The 15440-nt window shown below is 44.4% G+C and overlaps 1 protein-coding gene across 1 annotated transcript in view; it reads left to right on the plus strand.

Annotated features, from left to right (window-relative positions):
- The first annotated feature begins 4676 nt into the window (after nt 1-4676).
- The window catches only part of GTF2F2 (general transcription factor IIF subunit 2), a 195387-nt gene continuing 184623 nt past the window's right edge, over nt 4677-15440 (plus strand). Inside the window, exon 1 of the mRNA XM_075563048.1 lies at nt 4677-4863. Within this exon, the coding sequence (XP_075419163.1) occupies nt 4798-4863 (66 nt within the window). The 5' untranslated portion in view covers nt 4677-4797. The remainder of the gene's footprint in view (nt 4864-15440) is intronic.

A 15440-nucleotide genomic window follows, 5' to 3' on the forward strand; every position in this document is an offset into this window, starting at 1 on the left:
CCTTATAACCCTTCTGTGGGAGAATATCCAATTGTCCACAGCTGGGTTTTGGGTCTTCACTCCAAACTCCCATGTTCGCATCGATATAGTTGTCTGCTTTGAATCTCTTGACACCTGCTAACTGATCCTATCAACACCTCATGATCACACAGGCTGTCTGTGCTTATTCCATGTGGGCTTATTTGCTTCCCTGCTGCATGCCTGCTTGTTTAACTTCAAGTCTTTACGACCCAGATGCTACATCTTTTGATAGCCGGGCACCATCTGATGTCTTCACCACATTTGCTTAGGCTCCCATTTTGGCTTCAGTGATCAAGATAGTGATGGGAAAGTGACTATCAAAGGGTGCCAGGTTATTAGAACAAAGCGTTCTTGTTCTAATAAGAGAGGTCTTGAGTAGAGGTCCAAAGTCCATCAGCTATCGTGGGTTACTTTGTTCCCCTTGCTGCCTTGTTGCACTCCCTTTTTGTTTCACCCTGCTGTGCATGGGGCAGATGGGGCACACTTCACACTTTATATATACACACATACACACATTGGTCTCTATTCCTTTAATTATAAATTAGTATATTTACATATATACATGCCTACAGCTATACCTCTATGAATAGCTTTTTCTTCCTATTTCTTTCCTCTATTTCCTTTCACCTTCCTCCTATCTCACTGTGATAGGTAGGTTTATTGTGCCAACCTGGCCAATAGGAACATGTGGGATTAATCAGGTCACAGTCTGATTGGAGGGCAAAAAGATAAATGACTCTTCAAGACTCGCCCCCGCTCTCTCTTGCTCTTTGGAGACCAGAGCATGCTGGAGTGTGTGTGCTGCTGCTGTGAGCGACACTACCTATGGACCAGACCAATCTGTGGATTGTGTCCTTAGAGCTTGAGGTTCCTTTGAGACCTGCTTCACCATGCTGCTGGTGCATACATCTCTTGAGCTTGAGGCTGGTGGATTCGGTCGCCTTGAATTGCTTGTGTTTGATATTCCATCTGGGCCTGCTTCCCTAAGCTCCCAAACTACAGACTGTTGGTGACTCACCCTGCTGCCTATGGGCAGACTCTGCTTGCTTTGACCCAAGGAGGACTGTGTTGTCTGCTTCCTTGACCTTGGACCTGGCAGCCCAAGAGAGTTGAAGGACTTCCTGTATATAACTGTTCCATGGCAGTGGAAGCAAGGATATGATGTGTGGTTCTAATGCTTATAATCCATTTATCACTCCTTCATTTGGAGTTCTTCAAGGGAGGGTCAGCTAGGGCCAGGTTTTCATTTGGGGGGAGAGTGAGAGAGGACCAAATGGTTTCTGTCATATAGTATTGTCCTACAGTTACCATAATCTAATAGATACTTCTACAATGGTGCTCAGTGAATTTCTATGGAAATTCATGATGAGGGTTGGGTTACTCTCTCTCTCTGAGAAGGTGATTTCATTTCTCTTGGTAGGTACACTGGGGAAGGGCAACTTGCCCTTGGAAAAAAATTCTTAACATTACTTGTCTGGCCCCCCAATAAGAGAATCTGCCTCATGATGTTGATAATCATATGATAAAGATCAAAATTCTTTTCTGCCTTTGGTGGTCCTGACCTCCTGCCCTAGGACACCTGGATATTAGATTTTGTCTTTTTGAGGTTTGCAACTTTCTTCATAGGTCCAATCAGAAGGACTTGATTTGGAAATACCACTAATTGCACTGGATTTTGTCTTAAACACATGTTGGCCGATTGAAGGAACTGAAATACTCTTTTGTACAGCATTTGCAGCTAAAATGCTCTACTATGAAAAGAAGCAGAGGACTACTACCCCAAGGTTATTGGACTTTGGTTCAAATCTCTTTTGCTTTGAGGTTGCTCACTAATTGGCAACTTGAAACTACCATATGGTTGCTATTTTCATTATTTAGTTGCTTTTTGTGACATTCTGTGGTTCTGCAGACAAATTGTTTTCCCCTGTGAATGGGTATTTTTGAAATTATTGCCTTGTATCTAACCCTTAGTTTTCTTAAGCAGTGTTCTGCACTTAAGTTTTTAATCTGTATAAGTGAATGCTCCACATATTTTAATCTAAAAGACTTTCATATGTATATTCTTTTAACTACTCTTTATTTAAAATCATCTTATCACAATCCATACAGACATCCATTGTATCAAGCACGTATGTAAATTTGTTGCCATCATCATTCTCAAAACATTTGCCTTCTACTTGAGCCCTTGATATCAGCTGCTCATTTCCCCCCTCCCTCCCCACTCTCCCCTACCTCATGAACCCTTCATAATTCATAAGTTATTATTTTGTGATATGTTACACTGCCCGACATCTCCCCCGACCCTCTTCTCTGCTGTCCATACCCCAGGGAGGAGGTTATACGTAGATTCTTGTAATCGTAGATTTTTGTAATCGGTTCCCCCTTTCTACCCCACTTTCCCTCCAACCTCCAGGCATCGCTACTCTCACCACTGGTCCTGAAGGAGTCATCTGTTCTGGATTTCCTGTGTTTCCAGTTGCTATCTGTACCAATGTACATCCTTTGGTCTAGCCAGATTTGTAAGGTAGAATTGGGATCGTGATGGGGGCGGGGGGGAGGAAGCATTTAAGAACTAGAGGGAAGTTATATGTTTCATCATTGCTGCCCTGCACCCTGACTGGCTCATCTCCTCCCCACAACCCTTCAGTAAGGAGGTGTCCAGTTGCCTACCGATGGGCTTTGAGTCTCCACTCTGCACTCACCCACATTTACAGTGATATGAGTTTTTGGTCTTTGATGCTTGATACCTGATCCCTTCGACAGCTTTTGGTCACACAAGCTGGTGTGCTTCTTCCATGTGGCCTTTGATACTTCTCAGCTAGATGACCGCTTGTTTATCTTCAAGCCTTTAAGACCCCAGATGCTATATCTTTTGATAGCCGGACACCATCAGCTTTCTTCACCATTAATTAGTATTTTAAGTTCTATTCCATTGCCTAGGTTAATGGAATTAACCTTAGGTTGTTCTTAGAATTACCAAATGTCCCATGGAGATTATTAATATTATTTCTCAAACTTATAACATTGCCTCCAAAGCGGACCACACATATATATTGAGCTTGCACTAAATCTAAGCCCTAATCAATGAACAATTAGTTCTTAATGATCTGGCTCTGCTCAGTAGTCACCTTCATGAAGTGACCACTGAAGATATGGTATAGTAACAAATTCTAGTGAAGAAATCATGTGGTGCCAGGCTATTGGGGAAAATATCATCTGGGGACTTAATGGCTTGTTTTAAAACAAGCAACCGTCTATATAAAGTGTCAGCTAAGTAGCACTCTAGCTGGTATGATCAAAAGATTATTAATAATATAATCCATGATCAGAGGGGGAGAGAGTTGTATTAGAACTTAAATTCAGAGCATCCTGTTTACAGAAGGCTATGGACAGTGGAAGTCCAAAATCCTTCTGCAGTATCCCAGTGGATTAAGCCTCCATTGAATTCCTTCTATTAACCAACGATGTAGCTAATCCTGTCCTCCGTCATAGTGCATTGAAAAGTGGATTATCTCTACCCTTCTCCAGGCAGAGAGACAGGGGCAGTCTCTTTTAGGAGTTTGCCTGAGTCTGTCACTGATGGAGATCACTGCTCTAGAGGAAATACAGGAGGTTGCATAGTCCCGAATCACGCCCTATCAGTTGTTGCTTGACCAATCATTTAAGTGCCTTTATCTGAAACAATGTAAGTGTCTCAATCGCGGTCCTGTTTGCACTTCTGTAGTTGCACCTGCAACTGATGTATTGATCTGCCACCAATCATGAATTTTTGAGTTTCCTTTGTTCCATGCTTCACTTAACTGTGTCCTGACTGTGAATACTTGGACACCATCATCACATCGTGCTAATAGCCACCCTTATGTGTGTGATGTGTCGTCCTTAAATTATGTTTGAGATTGGGATCTCTTCTGCACACCAAATTAGGAGAAAGACGAAGCTTTGTGCTCCCATAACGATTTACCACCCCAGAAACCCAGAGGGGGCCGTTTTCTGTTCCATCGGGCTGGGGTGAGCTGAAATCCCCTCGACGGCAACGAGTTTGGTGAGTTTTTGAAAAGGATCTCTGGTGGTTTAGTAGGCAACACACTCCACTCTAATCTGAAGGTCACCAGGCGACGCTTAGCGGAACAAAGATGCGGGGCCAGTCTGCTTCAGTCAAGCTTGAGTCTCAAAACCCTCTCACTGCCATCGAGGCAATTCTGACTCATAGCGACCGCAGAGGAGAGTGCACTGCCCCTGTGGGTTTCCAAGGCAGGAGTAGAAAGCCTCCCCGTTCAGAAACCCTACTGTGTCCTATGAAGGTTGCTATGGTCGCAGTGGGTTTGGTTTGTCTGTCTTCCTTAGCTATGCTGATCGTCTTAAATGGAAGGTGTCCTGCCAGGTGCTCTGTGCAGCAAGTGGAGGCATGCAGTTCTCTGCCCTCTCGGGTCACTGTGAGGCAGAACCGATCCAATCTGATCGCGGCGCTCTGTTTTTCCGTCTTTGACGGGTATATCGCGGCCGGCTGACTCGTTCCATTCTGTCTGCCTAGCTCCGGCAGCCACACGCTCTGCGCGAGGCCGAGCGGGGAAGTTTGTCCGCAGCCGCGCGCCGTACGGCCGGCGTGGCGCGCAGGCGCACTTCCGGGCTCCCGGCGGCGTGTTCCTGTTTCCCGAGACTTCCGGCTTCCTGGTGGGTGAGCCGCGCCGGCTTGCGACTCCTCCGAACACCGCGCCTCGCCCTCAGCTCCGCGCCGCGGTCGCACAGGCTCCGCACAGACCCGCAGCGGCGACAGCCATGGCTGAGCGCGGCGAGCTCGACCTGACCGGCGCCAAGCAGAACACGGGCGTGTGGCTGGTGAAGGTACCGTGCCCGCGGCGCTCCCCTCGAGCAGGACCGTCCGGTTCCGTGCGGCTTCTAAAGTTCTTTCCCGCTCCCCTCCGAAGCTTCCTTTCTCTTGAGAAATGGGCTCGTCGTTATCATGCCTGTTGGCAGATGAGCTTAGTGCCTTTTAGCCAGCGAAGAGTCTCTTTCCCCCAGGACTTGGCTGGTGCCGGTGCCCGGTGTTGCGCTCCCCGCCGTGAGCGGTGCATTATCCCCAACCCCAGAATATCCAGATCTTGTTGAAACCCATCGCAGGCATGTTAGTGTACGGAGGAATCTGCTTGCTGCCCCTTCTCGGTCTGAAAAAAGAACCGGATCTTTCGTATCCTTAGCATGTTCTCTCAGATGGATGACCCTTCAGCAGCTCCCAGAAGAGTTCCGAACTCGTGGCAGAAGAGGCTCCTGGACTGGAGTGCCCTCGTCAAGCACAGGGGGCTCTCAAACCTGCCCGTCACTTAGTGTTTTATATAAAGACAGTCTAGTGTTTTATCTGTTTCGTGTGCAAGCTTAGCACGCTATTCGGGTTGACTTGTTAATATTGGGGGGGGGGGTGTTGCTTCTTAGAGCGGTTTGAGTGGGTGTTCAAAATGTGATCACGACAGTCTTTGAACCTCAGATAAAGTGTAGCCCTCTATGGCTTGTTAATGCTTTTAACTGTATGCTTGTTAATGCTTGTTACCTGTATAATCACATCATGAAGTTGAGTCCTCATCAATTAAGTCTCAGAACGCCCTTCCTGCCCATCCCTCTAAAGCAGCCCCATTATGTTGATGTATTAACACGTGAAACTTGTATGATTACATTTTTCAAACTGCTTGCCAGAGCCTAAAGTATTCAGTAGTCATGTGTTTGGCGTTGATTACTACGTGCTACCCAAACCAGCACATACACACGCACAGCCACGTCCATGAGGACAGGACCCACACTAGTGCTTGGCGCATTGGGAACTTCGCCGAATGGAGGTCTGGTCTCATTCTTCAGCCATAGGCTTCTCTGTGGCACTCATTTGCCTTATCTCAGTCATTTCAATATGATTTAAAAGGATGAGTCAAATGGGCCTCTCAGACCAGCTGCATGCTAACTAGAAGAGATTGACTAGGGAGATAGCCTCTTAAGCTAAAGAGCTGGAACGGGGTGATGATGGCTTTGTGTGTGGAGCACAGTAAATGTGCCATAAGTATTGTTTGCCATGCAAGATTTGGATGAGTGCATAGATCTAGCATTGTGGTTTTGGAGTGGAAGAAAACAAAGAGAAGACTCTCATTCCTGGAACAGAATGTTTGTGTGAAAAAAACATGGAGCCATCAACCCAGATAGCCCTATTTTGAAATGGATATATTTTAGCCTGAAACCAGCTTCTGTTGAGTGGATTCTGTCTTAAATTCAACCTGTAGAAAATGAGAAATCTTTGGATGGTTTTGAGTAAGGCAGCTATGCATAATGTTCTCTAAAAAGAAAATATTTAGATGGGAATGGTAACAAGAGTATTTGAAAGTTCCTGCACTGACATAGCTATAGATACATGAGATGAAGTCTGAAGAGTTAGGGAAATCATTTCAGTAAAACAGGCAGGTTTAGGTCACTATGTCATCAGCATATCCAGAGAAACAGAACCAGATGTATCGATTGGTTTGTGTTTATATAGATGGTTGGCTCACATGATTTGGGGTGCTGTCAAGGGAGGGCTCTTGGTCAGGCAACAGAGTGAAGACTTGTTACTAGGTGCTGCTGGGTCAGTTCCGACTAATAGCCAGCCTGGGTACAACAGGACGGAGCACTACCAAGACTTGAGCCGTCCTTACATTTTGATATGTCAGAGTCCTGCGTGCAGCCACTGTGCCAGTCCATGGCATTCAAGGTCTTCCTCATTTTTCACTGCTTTCTACTTCACCAAGCGTGCTGTCTTTTTCCAGGTTGTGGTCTCTCCTGATAGTATGTCTAAAACCAACCCATCCTCGCTTCTAAGGAACATTCTGGTTGTATTTCAAAGACAGACAATCTGTTCTGATAGTCCATCATAATTTACTTATTCTTCAGTAACACCATAGTTCCAATACATTGATTTTTCTTTGGTCTTCCTTATTCAGTGTCCAACTTTCACACACATACGAGACCATTGAAAATACCAGGGCTTGAATCAGGTGCACCTTTGTCCTCAAAATGCCATCCTTACGCTTCAACACTTGGGCAGCATTTACCCAGTGCACGGCGTCTTTTGATTTTTTTGACTGCTGCTTCCATGAACGTTAAGCTCTCCTCCAATCCTGGTGCTGCAGTTTTTCATCTAGTACAGCCTCTCAGATTATTGACTCAGCATACAAATTGAATAAGTATGGTGAAAGGAACAACACACCTTCCTGATTGTAAACCCGGCATTTTCCCCTTGTTCTATTCTCATAACTGCCTCTTGATTCTTGAACAGATTCTGCATCAGCACAATTAAGTGTTCTAGAATTCCCATTCTTCTCAATGCTATCCATACTGTGTATGAACCACACTGTCAATTGCCTATGCATAATCAATAAAATGCAAGTGAACATCTTTCTGGTACTCCTTGCTTTCAACCAAGATCCACCTGGCATCAACAGTGTTATTCCTGGTCCCATGTCCTCTGAATCCAGGTTGCATTTCTGACAACTTGCTGCCAGTGTGCTATTGCAACTGTTGTTGAATGATCTTTAGCAAAATTTTACTTGGATTGATCTTAATTATATTGTTCAATCATTTTTGCATTGTGTTGAGTTACCTTTCTTTGAAGTGATCACAGATATGAATCTCTTTCCGAAGGTTAGCCAAGTGGCTGTCTTCCAGATTTCTTGACCTGGGTGGATAAATGCTTCTAGTGCTTCTTTAGCTTATTGAAACATTTCTGTTTTTATTTTGGCAGTTCCTGGAACCTTGCTTTTTTGATAATGCCTTCAGTGCAGTTTGGACTTCTCCCTTCACTATACCGGTGGTTCTTGGTCATATGCTACCTCATGAAATTATTGAATACTGACCAACTCTTTTGCTGCCGTGACTATATATTTCTTTTATGTTCTCTCCTAATTTTAATAAGTAATTTTATTGGGGGTTCATACAGTTCTTCTAACTATCCATACATCAACTGTATCAATCACATTTGTACATATGTTGTCATTTCCAAAACATTTTCTTTCCACTTGAGCCCTTGGTATCAGCTCCGTTTTTTCCCCTCCCTCATTTAACCTCGTGAACCCTTGCTAATTTATAAGTTATTTTTATTTTCATATTTTATACTGTTCGCTGTCTCCCTTCACCCACATTTCTGGTTTTTGGCCCCCTGGGGATGTGTGGGTATGTTGTATGTCCATCATTGCGATCAGTTCCTTCTTTCCCCTACCTTCTCCCCTCACCTTCCCCCTACCCTCATGGTATTACTACTCTCATTATTTATCCTGAGGGGCCTATCTGTTCTGGATTCTCTGGTATGTTTCATCGTTGCTACACTGTACCCTGACTGGCTCATCTCCTCCCCACTACCCTTCTGTAAGGGGATGTCCAGTTGCCTACAGATGGGCTTTGGGTCCCCAATCTACACTCCCCCTCATTCACAATGATAGATTTTTTTGTTCTTTGATGCCTGATAGCTTATCCCTTCGACACCTCGTGATCACAGAGGCTGGTGTGCTTCCATGTGGGCTTTGTTGCTTCTGAGCTAGATGGCCACTTGTGTACCTTCAAGCCTTAAAGATCCCAGACCCTGTATCTTTTGATAACTGGGCACCATCAGCTTTCTTCACCACATTTGCTTATGCACCCACTTTGTCTTCAGCGATCGTGTCGGGAAGGTGAGCATCATGGAATGCCAGTTTGATGTAACAAAGTATTCTTGCATTGCGGGAGTACTTGAGTGTCCATCTGCTACATTAGTACTAAACCTATAACTATATGCACATACATCTGTTTCCCCATCGTCATGTATAAATATATTTATATGTGTACATGCCTGTATTTAGATCTCTATAAATGCCCTTTACCTCCTAGTTCCTTCCTCTATTTCCTTTTACTTTCCTCTTGCTCCACTATCATGTTTGGCCTTCATTTGGGTTTCAGTAATTCACTGACGAATAATTAGATCACTTGTTGTTCCCTTGTCCCTGGGGTTGTTAAACACCCAATTCTCTTTCCCTGCCTGCCCCTCTCCTGTGTCCCCACAGAACCCTCGATCCTGTTGTTTTCTCCTCCAGATTGTTTATCCCACATATCTTATGTTGATAAGTACTGTAGAGATAATAATATGCACACAAAAAACAAGACAGAACAAGACAAAGCAACAAAACAACAACAAAAAGAAAACCAATGACAAAAGAAAAGAAAAGCCTGCATATAGTTAAAGGTCTGTTTGTTGACCTTCAGGAGTGTTTTCTGGTCAAGTCTGGTGGGCCCCAAAGTCTATTTTTGGTATTCCCTGGGGACTTCATTGCTCTGTTCCCCTCGCTGTTCTGTTGTATACCCTTAATGTTTTCGCCTTGGTGTGGTGGGGTCAAATCGGGTGCAATTCCCTCACTGTGTCTCCAGTGTTGCCCCCGTAGAGCTATGGGTCAGTCAGAGACGTTGTGTCTCGTAGTGGGGCTGGCCCTATGGTCCTCCCTGTGCTTTGTCTGCCCTGAGCAGGAATATCGTCCTCAGGGATTGGTGGGCCAGGGCCTGTGTTCCACTCTCTCTTCTTCTCCCTTTGTTTGCTCCTTTGTGCTCTGATCAGGCATATCCCTCTCCTTGAGCTGTAGCTTCAGTGCTGTCCTCCAAAGTGAATTCTTCTTCAGAGAGGGGATGTCCTCATAGTTGGGATTGGTGCTGGCCCTTCAGACCTCTATTGGTTCCCTGCTTCATGCCAGTATGTTGCATTCACGTGTTGGAGCACTGGGTTGAAGTCTGGTCCCTCTTTCCCATTATTTCATCTCTTAAAACAAACAAACAAACAAACAAACAACCTCATCTCAAGCCAAGGATTTATACTTGTTTTCTAAAAGTACTTATAACACTTGATTATTTCCAGTCGGTAGTATCATTGCTTCTTAGTGTATCAACCTAATTCACTGCCATTGAGTCGATTCTGATTCATAGCAATCCTATGTGACAGAGAACTGCCCCTGTGAGTTTCCAAGATTGTAACTCTGTACGAGAGTAGAAAACCCCATCTTTCTTCCGAGGGGTGGCTGGTTTTTTCGAACGGCTTACCTTGCAGTTAGCAGCCCAGCTATGCCACCAGGACTCGTAATATTTACATCATTTCTTTTTTCCTCTAATCTTATGTGTCAAAAAATAAATGAACTTCCAAATGCTTTTTTCCAGATATGAAAGGTATATATTGGATGTTTGCTCTTTCTTGCCACTTCCTTATTTTTTGAGGAAGTGAATTGCAAAAAGTAATTTTTGTTCTAAAATCTGTCCATACTATTTTCTATTCTAAAATCTATCCAAGCCCCCTTCACTCAACAACTTCTATTTCAGCTTTACTAAAGGCCCAGGCAATGGAATTGGATGTACACACCTGTCAGATAATTTAACTTGTTCTATTTGCACTGGGCTAGCATTTGGTGTGATTTTCATGTCCATACTAGAGCATACTTGGATTTCTTCTCTGAATTATACCTTATATATGGCCCTGCATCAACCGATAGTGATTGATTTCATTTTCAGCTTTCTTGGTGTGATATTAAAATTGAACATGTAGCTTAGAAAGTGTTTGTTCAGTCTTTTTCACCTAACCACAATTTGTAAATGGAACTCGGTACTGATTTTAAGTATAAAAGTTGCCTTTTAGTTCCCTCTGGCCCCTGGTAGCCCCAGGTGTGGCCGGAGGAAACATTGAGGGCTGCAGCATCCATTGTGACCACTGTGTTTGCAGCCTTCCAACTTCAGGGGCTCGTCTTCTAGTGCTGTATTAGACAAGGTGCTGTGATCCATGAGGCTTTCTCTGGCTGCTTTTCAGGGCTTTCTTGTCTGTCTTAGTTGAGACGCTCTGCTGATACTTGCTCACTACAAGGAGCCCTGTTGGTATTTGAAATACTTCCTAGCATCTTTAGCTTTTGATTAAAGAGTAAGGTGCACGATGGGAAAGAGGAAATAAAGCTGGCAAGATTATTAGAGATAGGTTTTAAAAAAGAAATATACCTAAGTTCGTAATGTTAAGAAACACCACATCTTTAAAAGAGAGACTAGGTGGTGCAGCAGGTTAATTAAGCTTTTTGCTACTAACTAAAAGGTTGAACCCACAGTTTGAACCCACTAGCCATCTGTTTCCATAAAGATTGCCAGCCTTGGCAGCCCTGCTGGCACAGTTCTGCTCTACCCTATAAGATCACTGCGTTGGAATCCATTCATGGGTTCTTTTTTGTGGAATGGAGAATGGCAGTAGATCAGTGAACAGCTTACTCACCAATGGAATGAAGTGTTTCTAGGCCAATCTATCTTCTTGTGAACATTTTGACTAATCTTTATGGGAGGAGAGAGTCAGGCCAGGAGGGATAGGCCTCATGGTACAGATGTCACCCCTGTGAATGCCATGTCTTTTCTCTAACCACTCAGGTGCTCCCAAGCTCAGCTATTTCTTCAGAGATGACAACAGTTAAAGAGAAAGCTATCATCAGGGAGCTTTGAAGCTAGAGTGGGTGACACCCCAAACCAAAAAATCCAAACAGCACTGGCATTGCTGACTGGCAGGGTAGAACTGCCCTGGTGAGTTTCTGAGACTAACTCTTTATACAGGAGTACAAAAGCCAGCGTTTTTCCCGAGGAGCAGTCGGAGGTGCTCCCGAGGAGGTCGAAACCACAAGCTGACCTTGCAATTAGCAACCTGACTCGTATCACTACGCCACCAAGTCATTGCATTTCTTACGCACCAAGTATCTTACAAAAAGCCACTGTCATCAAGTCGATTCCAAATCATAGCGACCATGTAGGACAGAGTAGTACTATACCTTTGGGTTTCTGGGACTGTAAACCTTTTTTTTTTTTTTTTAAATTGAGGGCTCTTAAAACATTCCATACATCAATTATATCAAGCATATTTGTACATATGCTGCCATCATCATTTTCTAAACATTTACTTTCTAATTCTGCCCTTGGTATCAGCTCCTCTTTTATTCCCTCCCTCCCTCTCCCAACCTTGTGACCACTTGTTAAATTATAAATTATTATTGCTTTCATATCTTACACTGACCGCTCTCTCCCTTCACCCATGTTTCTGTTGTTCACCCCCCCCAGGGGGATTATGCATCCATCATTTCGATTGGTTCTCCCTTCCTCCCCCACCTTCCTCCTATCCTCCTGGTATTGTTACTCTCATTTCTGTACCTGACGGGTTTATCTGACCTGAATGCTGTCATGAGCTCTTATCTGTGCCAGTGTACATGCTCTGGTCTAGCCAAAACTGAAAGGTAGAACTGGGGACATGATAGTGGGGGGTGAGGAAGCCTTAAAGAACCAGAGGAATGAGACTGTAAGTCTTGATGGGTGTAGAGAACCTCATCTTTTCCCCATGAAGAAGCTGGTGGTTCAGACTGCTGACCTTGTGATTAGTGGCCCGATACATAACCCACTAAGATATGTGGGCTTCTTGAAGCAGATACTAGGTACTATATTTTCCAGATGATAAAATCGAGAGTTAGAGAGGTTAATTATCTTGCCCACTCTCTTAGTTGTCTAGTGCTGCTATAATAGAAATGCGGAAAGTGGGTGGCTTTAATAAACAAATTTCTTCTCAAAGCGTAGGAGGCTGTACTTTTGAGTTCAGGGTGCTAGCTTTTATGGGAGTGTGTGTGTGGGGGGGGTGCGGGGGAGCTTTCTCTATTGCTTCCGGGTTAGGTCCTTATGTCCTCAGCATCTTTGGTCTGGTATCCCTTAGATATCTATAAGTATCTTGGCCTTCCCCTGAGTCTAAGAGGTTCCCAGCATTGTGGACCCTGAGTCCATTATGGGCCCTGAGTCCAAAGGATGTGTGCTACACTCTTGCTTCTTTTTTCTTGGTGTCTGGGACCCTGGTGGCACAGTGACTATGCGCTGGGTGGCTAACTGCAAGGCCAGCAGTTTGAAACCACCAGCTGTTCTGCAGAAGACAAGGCTTTCTACTTCCATAAAGAGTTACAGTCTCAGAAACCATAGGCAGTGTTCTATGCTCATACAGGGTTGTCCCGTGCCGAATTGAATCGATAGCAGTCAGTGAGTATGACTCTCTCTGTCTGGCTTCTTTCTCTTTTTAACACTTTCAAGATAACAAATGGTTCAAGCCACACCCCAGGTAAACTTCCCATACATGATATGATTAAGGAAGGGTGTTGACCCCCCAGCTCCCTTATATCATTTCAGGGCTGATCTATCAGATCACATCATGGGGGACAGTAATCTCATTATACAACAGCCACATTACATAAATTCAAACCCTGAGCATTATGGCCCAGCCGAGGTGACACATATTTTTAGGGGGACACAGTTTAATCCATGTTACCTAGTCATGAATAGTTATTCAGATTTAAATCTGTTTGGCTACAAAGCTTCTGCCCGAAATAGGAAATGTCCTTTTTCCTCTTGGCAGCCTTTCATCCCTGGTAATTGAGAAATGAAGTGAGAACTTTATTTCCATGTCTCTTGGGTTTTATCACCTCCGTATCTTGAATTTCAGAAAAGCGTGGTTGTAAAGGTCTTTGCTTGTCAGCGGTGGGGTTGTTTGAAAAGCTGATTGTGAGCTGGAGATTAGCAAACAGGGCTTTATTAGAGAGTGCTCTTGCAGTGGATCTCTATGGACCTGTGGAGGAGAAAATACTTACACAGGATTGGGCGCAGGCTGATACAGTCTCTGTGAAGAGCAATGATTGTTCCATGGGGAGAACGCCAGAGCTGTCCTGAGTCGGGGCAGGTGAACCACCAGTCACTGTGGTGTGCCCAGTGGGGTAAGGGGTCTGTTTTCAGTGGAGGCAATTCCAGGAATGTTAGGGATGTCAGCCGGCTGCACTCCCAGCAACAAGCCTTCCGTCCTGAAGGGGGAACATGGGTGTCACATCACAGTGTCTGCTACCCTTAATTAGCTTGCAGTCTGTCAGAAACAGGACTTAGAAGATTAGTAGATGGGAAACGAAGTGTTTGATGAAGCAAAGTTGGAAACGACATTTGGTGTAATGTCTGCACACATTACCTTACCATCTGCCCCTGTGGGTTTCTGAGACTGTAAATATTTAAGGGAGCAGAAAGCCTCATCTTTTTCCCTCAGACTGGCTAGTGGTTTGGAACTGCTCACCTTTGGGTTAGCAACCCAACTTGTAGCCCACTAGGCCACTAGGACTTCTCTCTGGCCCCGAGTGCCGACACACCCGGTTGAAAACAGATAAAGGTGTCAAAATAAGGAATATGGTTTCTGTGAGAGTGAATAACAAAGGAACTTGATCTAATTAAAAAATCATTTTATTGGGGCTCATACAACTCTTATCACAATCCACATATACATCAGTTGTGTAAAGCACACTTATACATTCGTTGCCCTCATCATTCTCAAAACTCACTTTCTGCTTGGGTTCCTGGAATCAGCTCCTCATTTTCCTTTTTCCCCTCCCCTTCCCTCCCCTCTCTCCCTCTCTCATGAACCCTTGATAATTTATAAGTTATTATTTTATCTTATCTTACACTGCCCGGCGTCTCCCTTCACCCACTTTTCTGCTGTCCACCCCCCAGGGAGGAGGTTATACCTAGATCCTTGTGATCGGTTCCCCCTTTCTATCCCACCTTCCCTCCCGGTAGGGAACTTGATCTAATTTACGGGTTAAGGGAGATTTCCCTGTCAGGAACTAATACTTGCTGTGAATCCTTTTCTGGCTTTCTCTGTGATCTTGGGAAATCTGAGAAAAATGTCCCTAATATATCCTATCCCTTAGTGAGAAGACAGTGCAAACAGTGCAGATACCTCACAAGGCCATGTTGACAAGTGTTTTAGGGCCTTGAAATCATTCATGCTGTGGTAGTTACATAACCTGGTGTCAGTGTGAGAGGATTACGACTGAAGGAGTAGAGTCTGGCCTGTCAGTCAAGATATAACCAAGAACACCGAGAACTCCTGTATTTTCCTCCTTGGAGGTGGGAGACATTTCTCTCTCTCTGTTGACTTCCTGTGAGATATCCCTGAGAAGCCACATGGACCTACCCTGATGCAGCCTTGAGAACTGGAGGAGCCACCTAGAGACACCTGCCATTTTATGGACCTCTGGGTCCGTAAAACTCTGCACCCACTGGTCTGTGATCTTCCTGCTTTCGGCGTCATTGCATGTGTTTCCTGAGTCTGAAGAGTACTTTATAGATTGGTATCGGACATATGGGTTAATATTGGACTTAAGGACTTGATCTAGACTTGGCCGGGACGTTTTCTCAATATTTAACTGCTCGTGTATATAAAGTTTTTTCTTATACACATACGCGTATTTATGAGCTTGTTTCTCGGGTCTGCCCAGACTGACATACATGCCTTGTTTTTAATTCCCTGTTGCGCTTTTCAGCCTTCACGTAAAGGGGCTGGGAATCTCAGAAAACCAGTTCCATAGTTTTTGGTGTAA

Source organism: Tenrec ecaudatus, chromosome 11 (genome assembly GCF_050624435.1).
Source record: "Tenrec ecaudatus isolate mTenEca1 chromosome 11, mTenEca1.hap1, whole genome shotgun sequence".
NCBI lineage: Eukaryota > Metazoa > Chordata > Mammalia > Afrosoricida > Tenrecidae > Tenrec > Tenrec ecaudatus.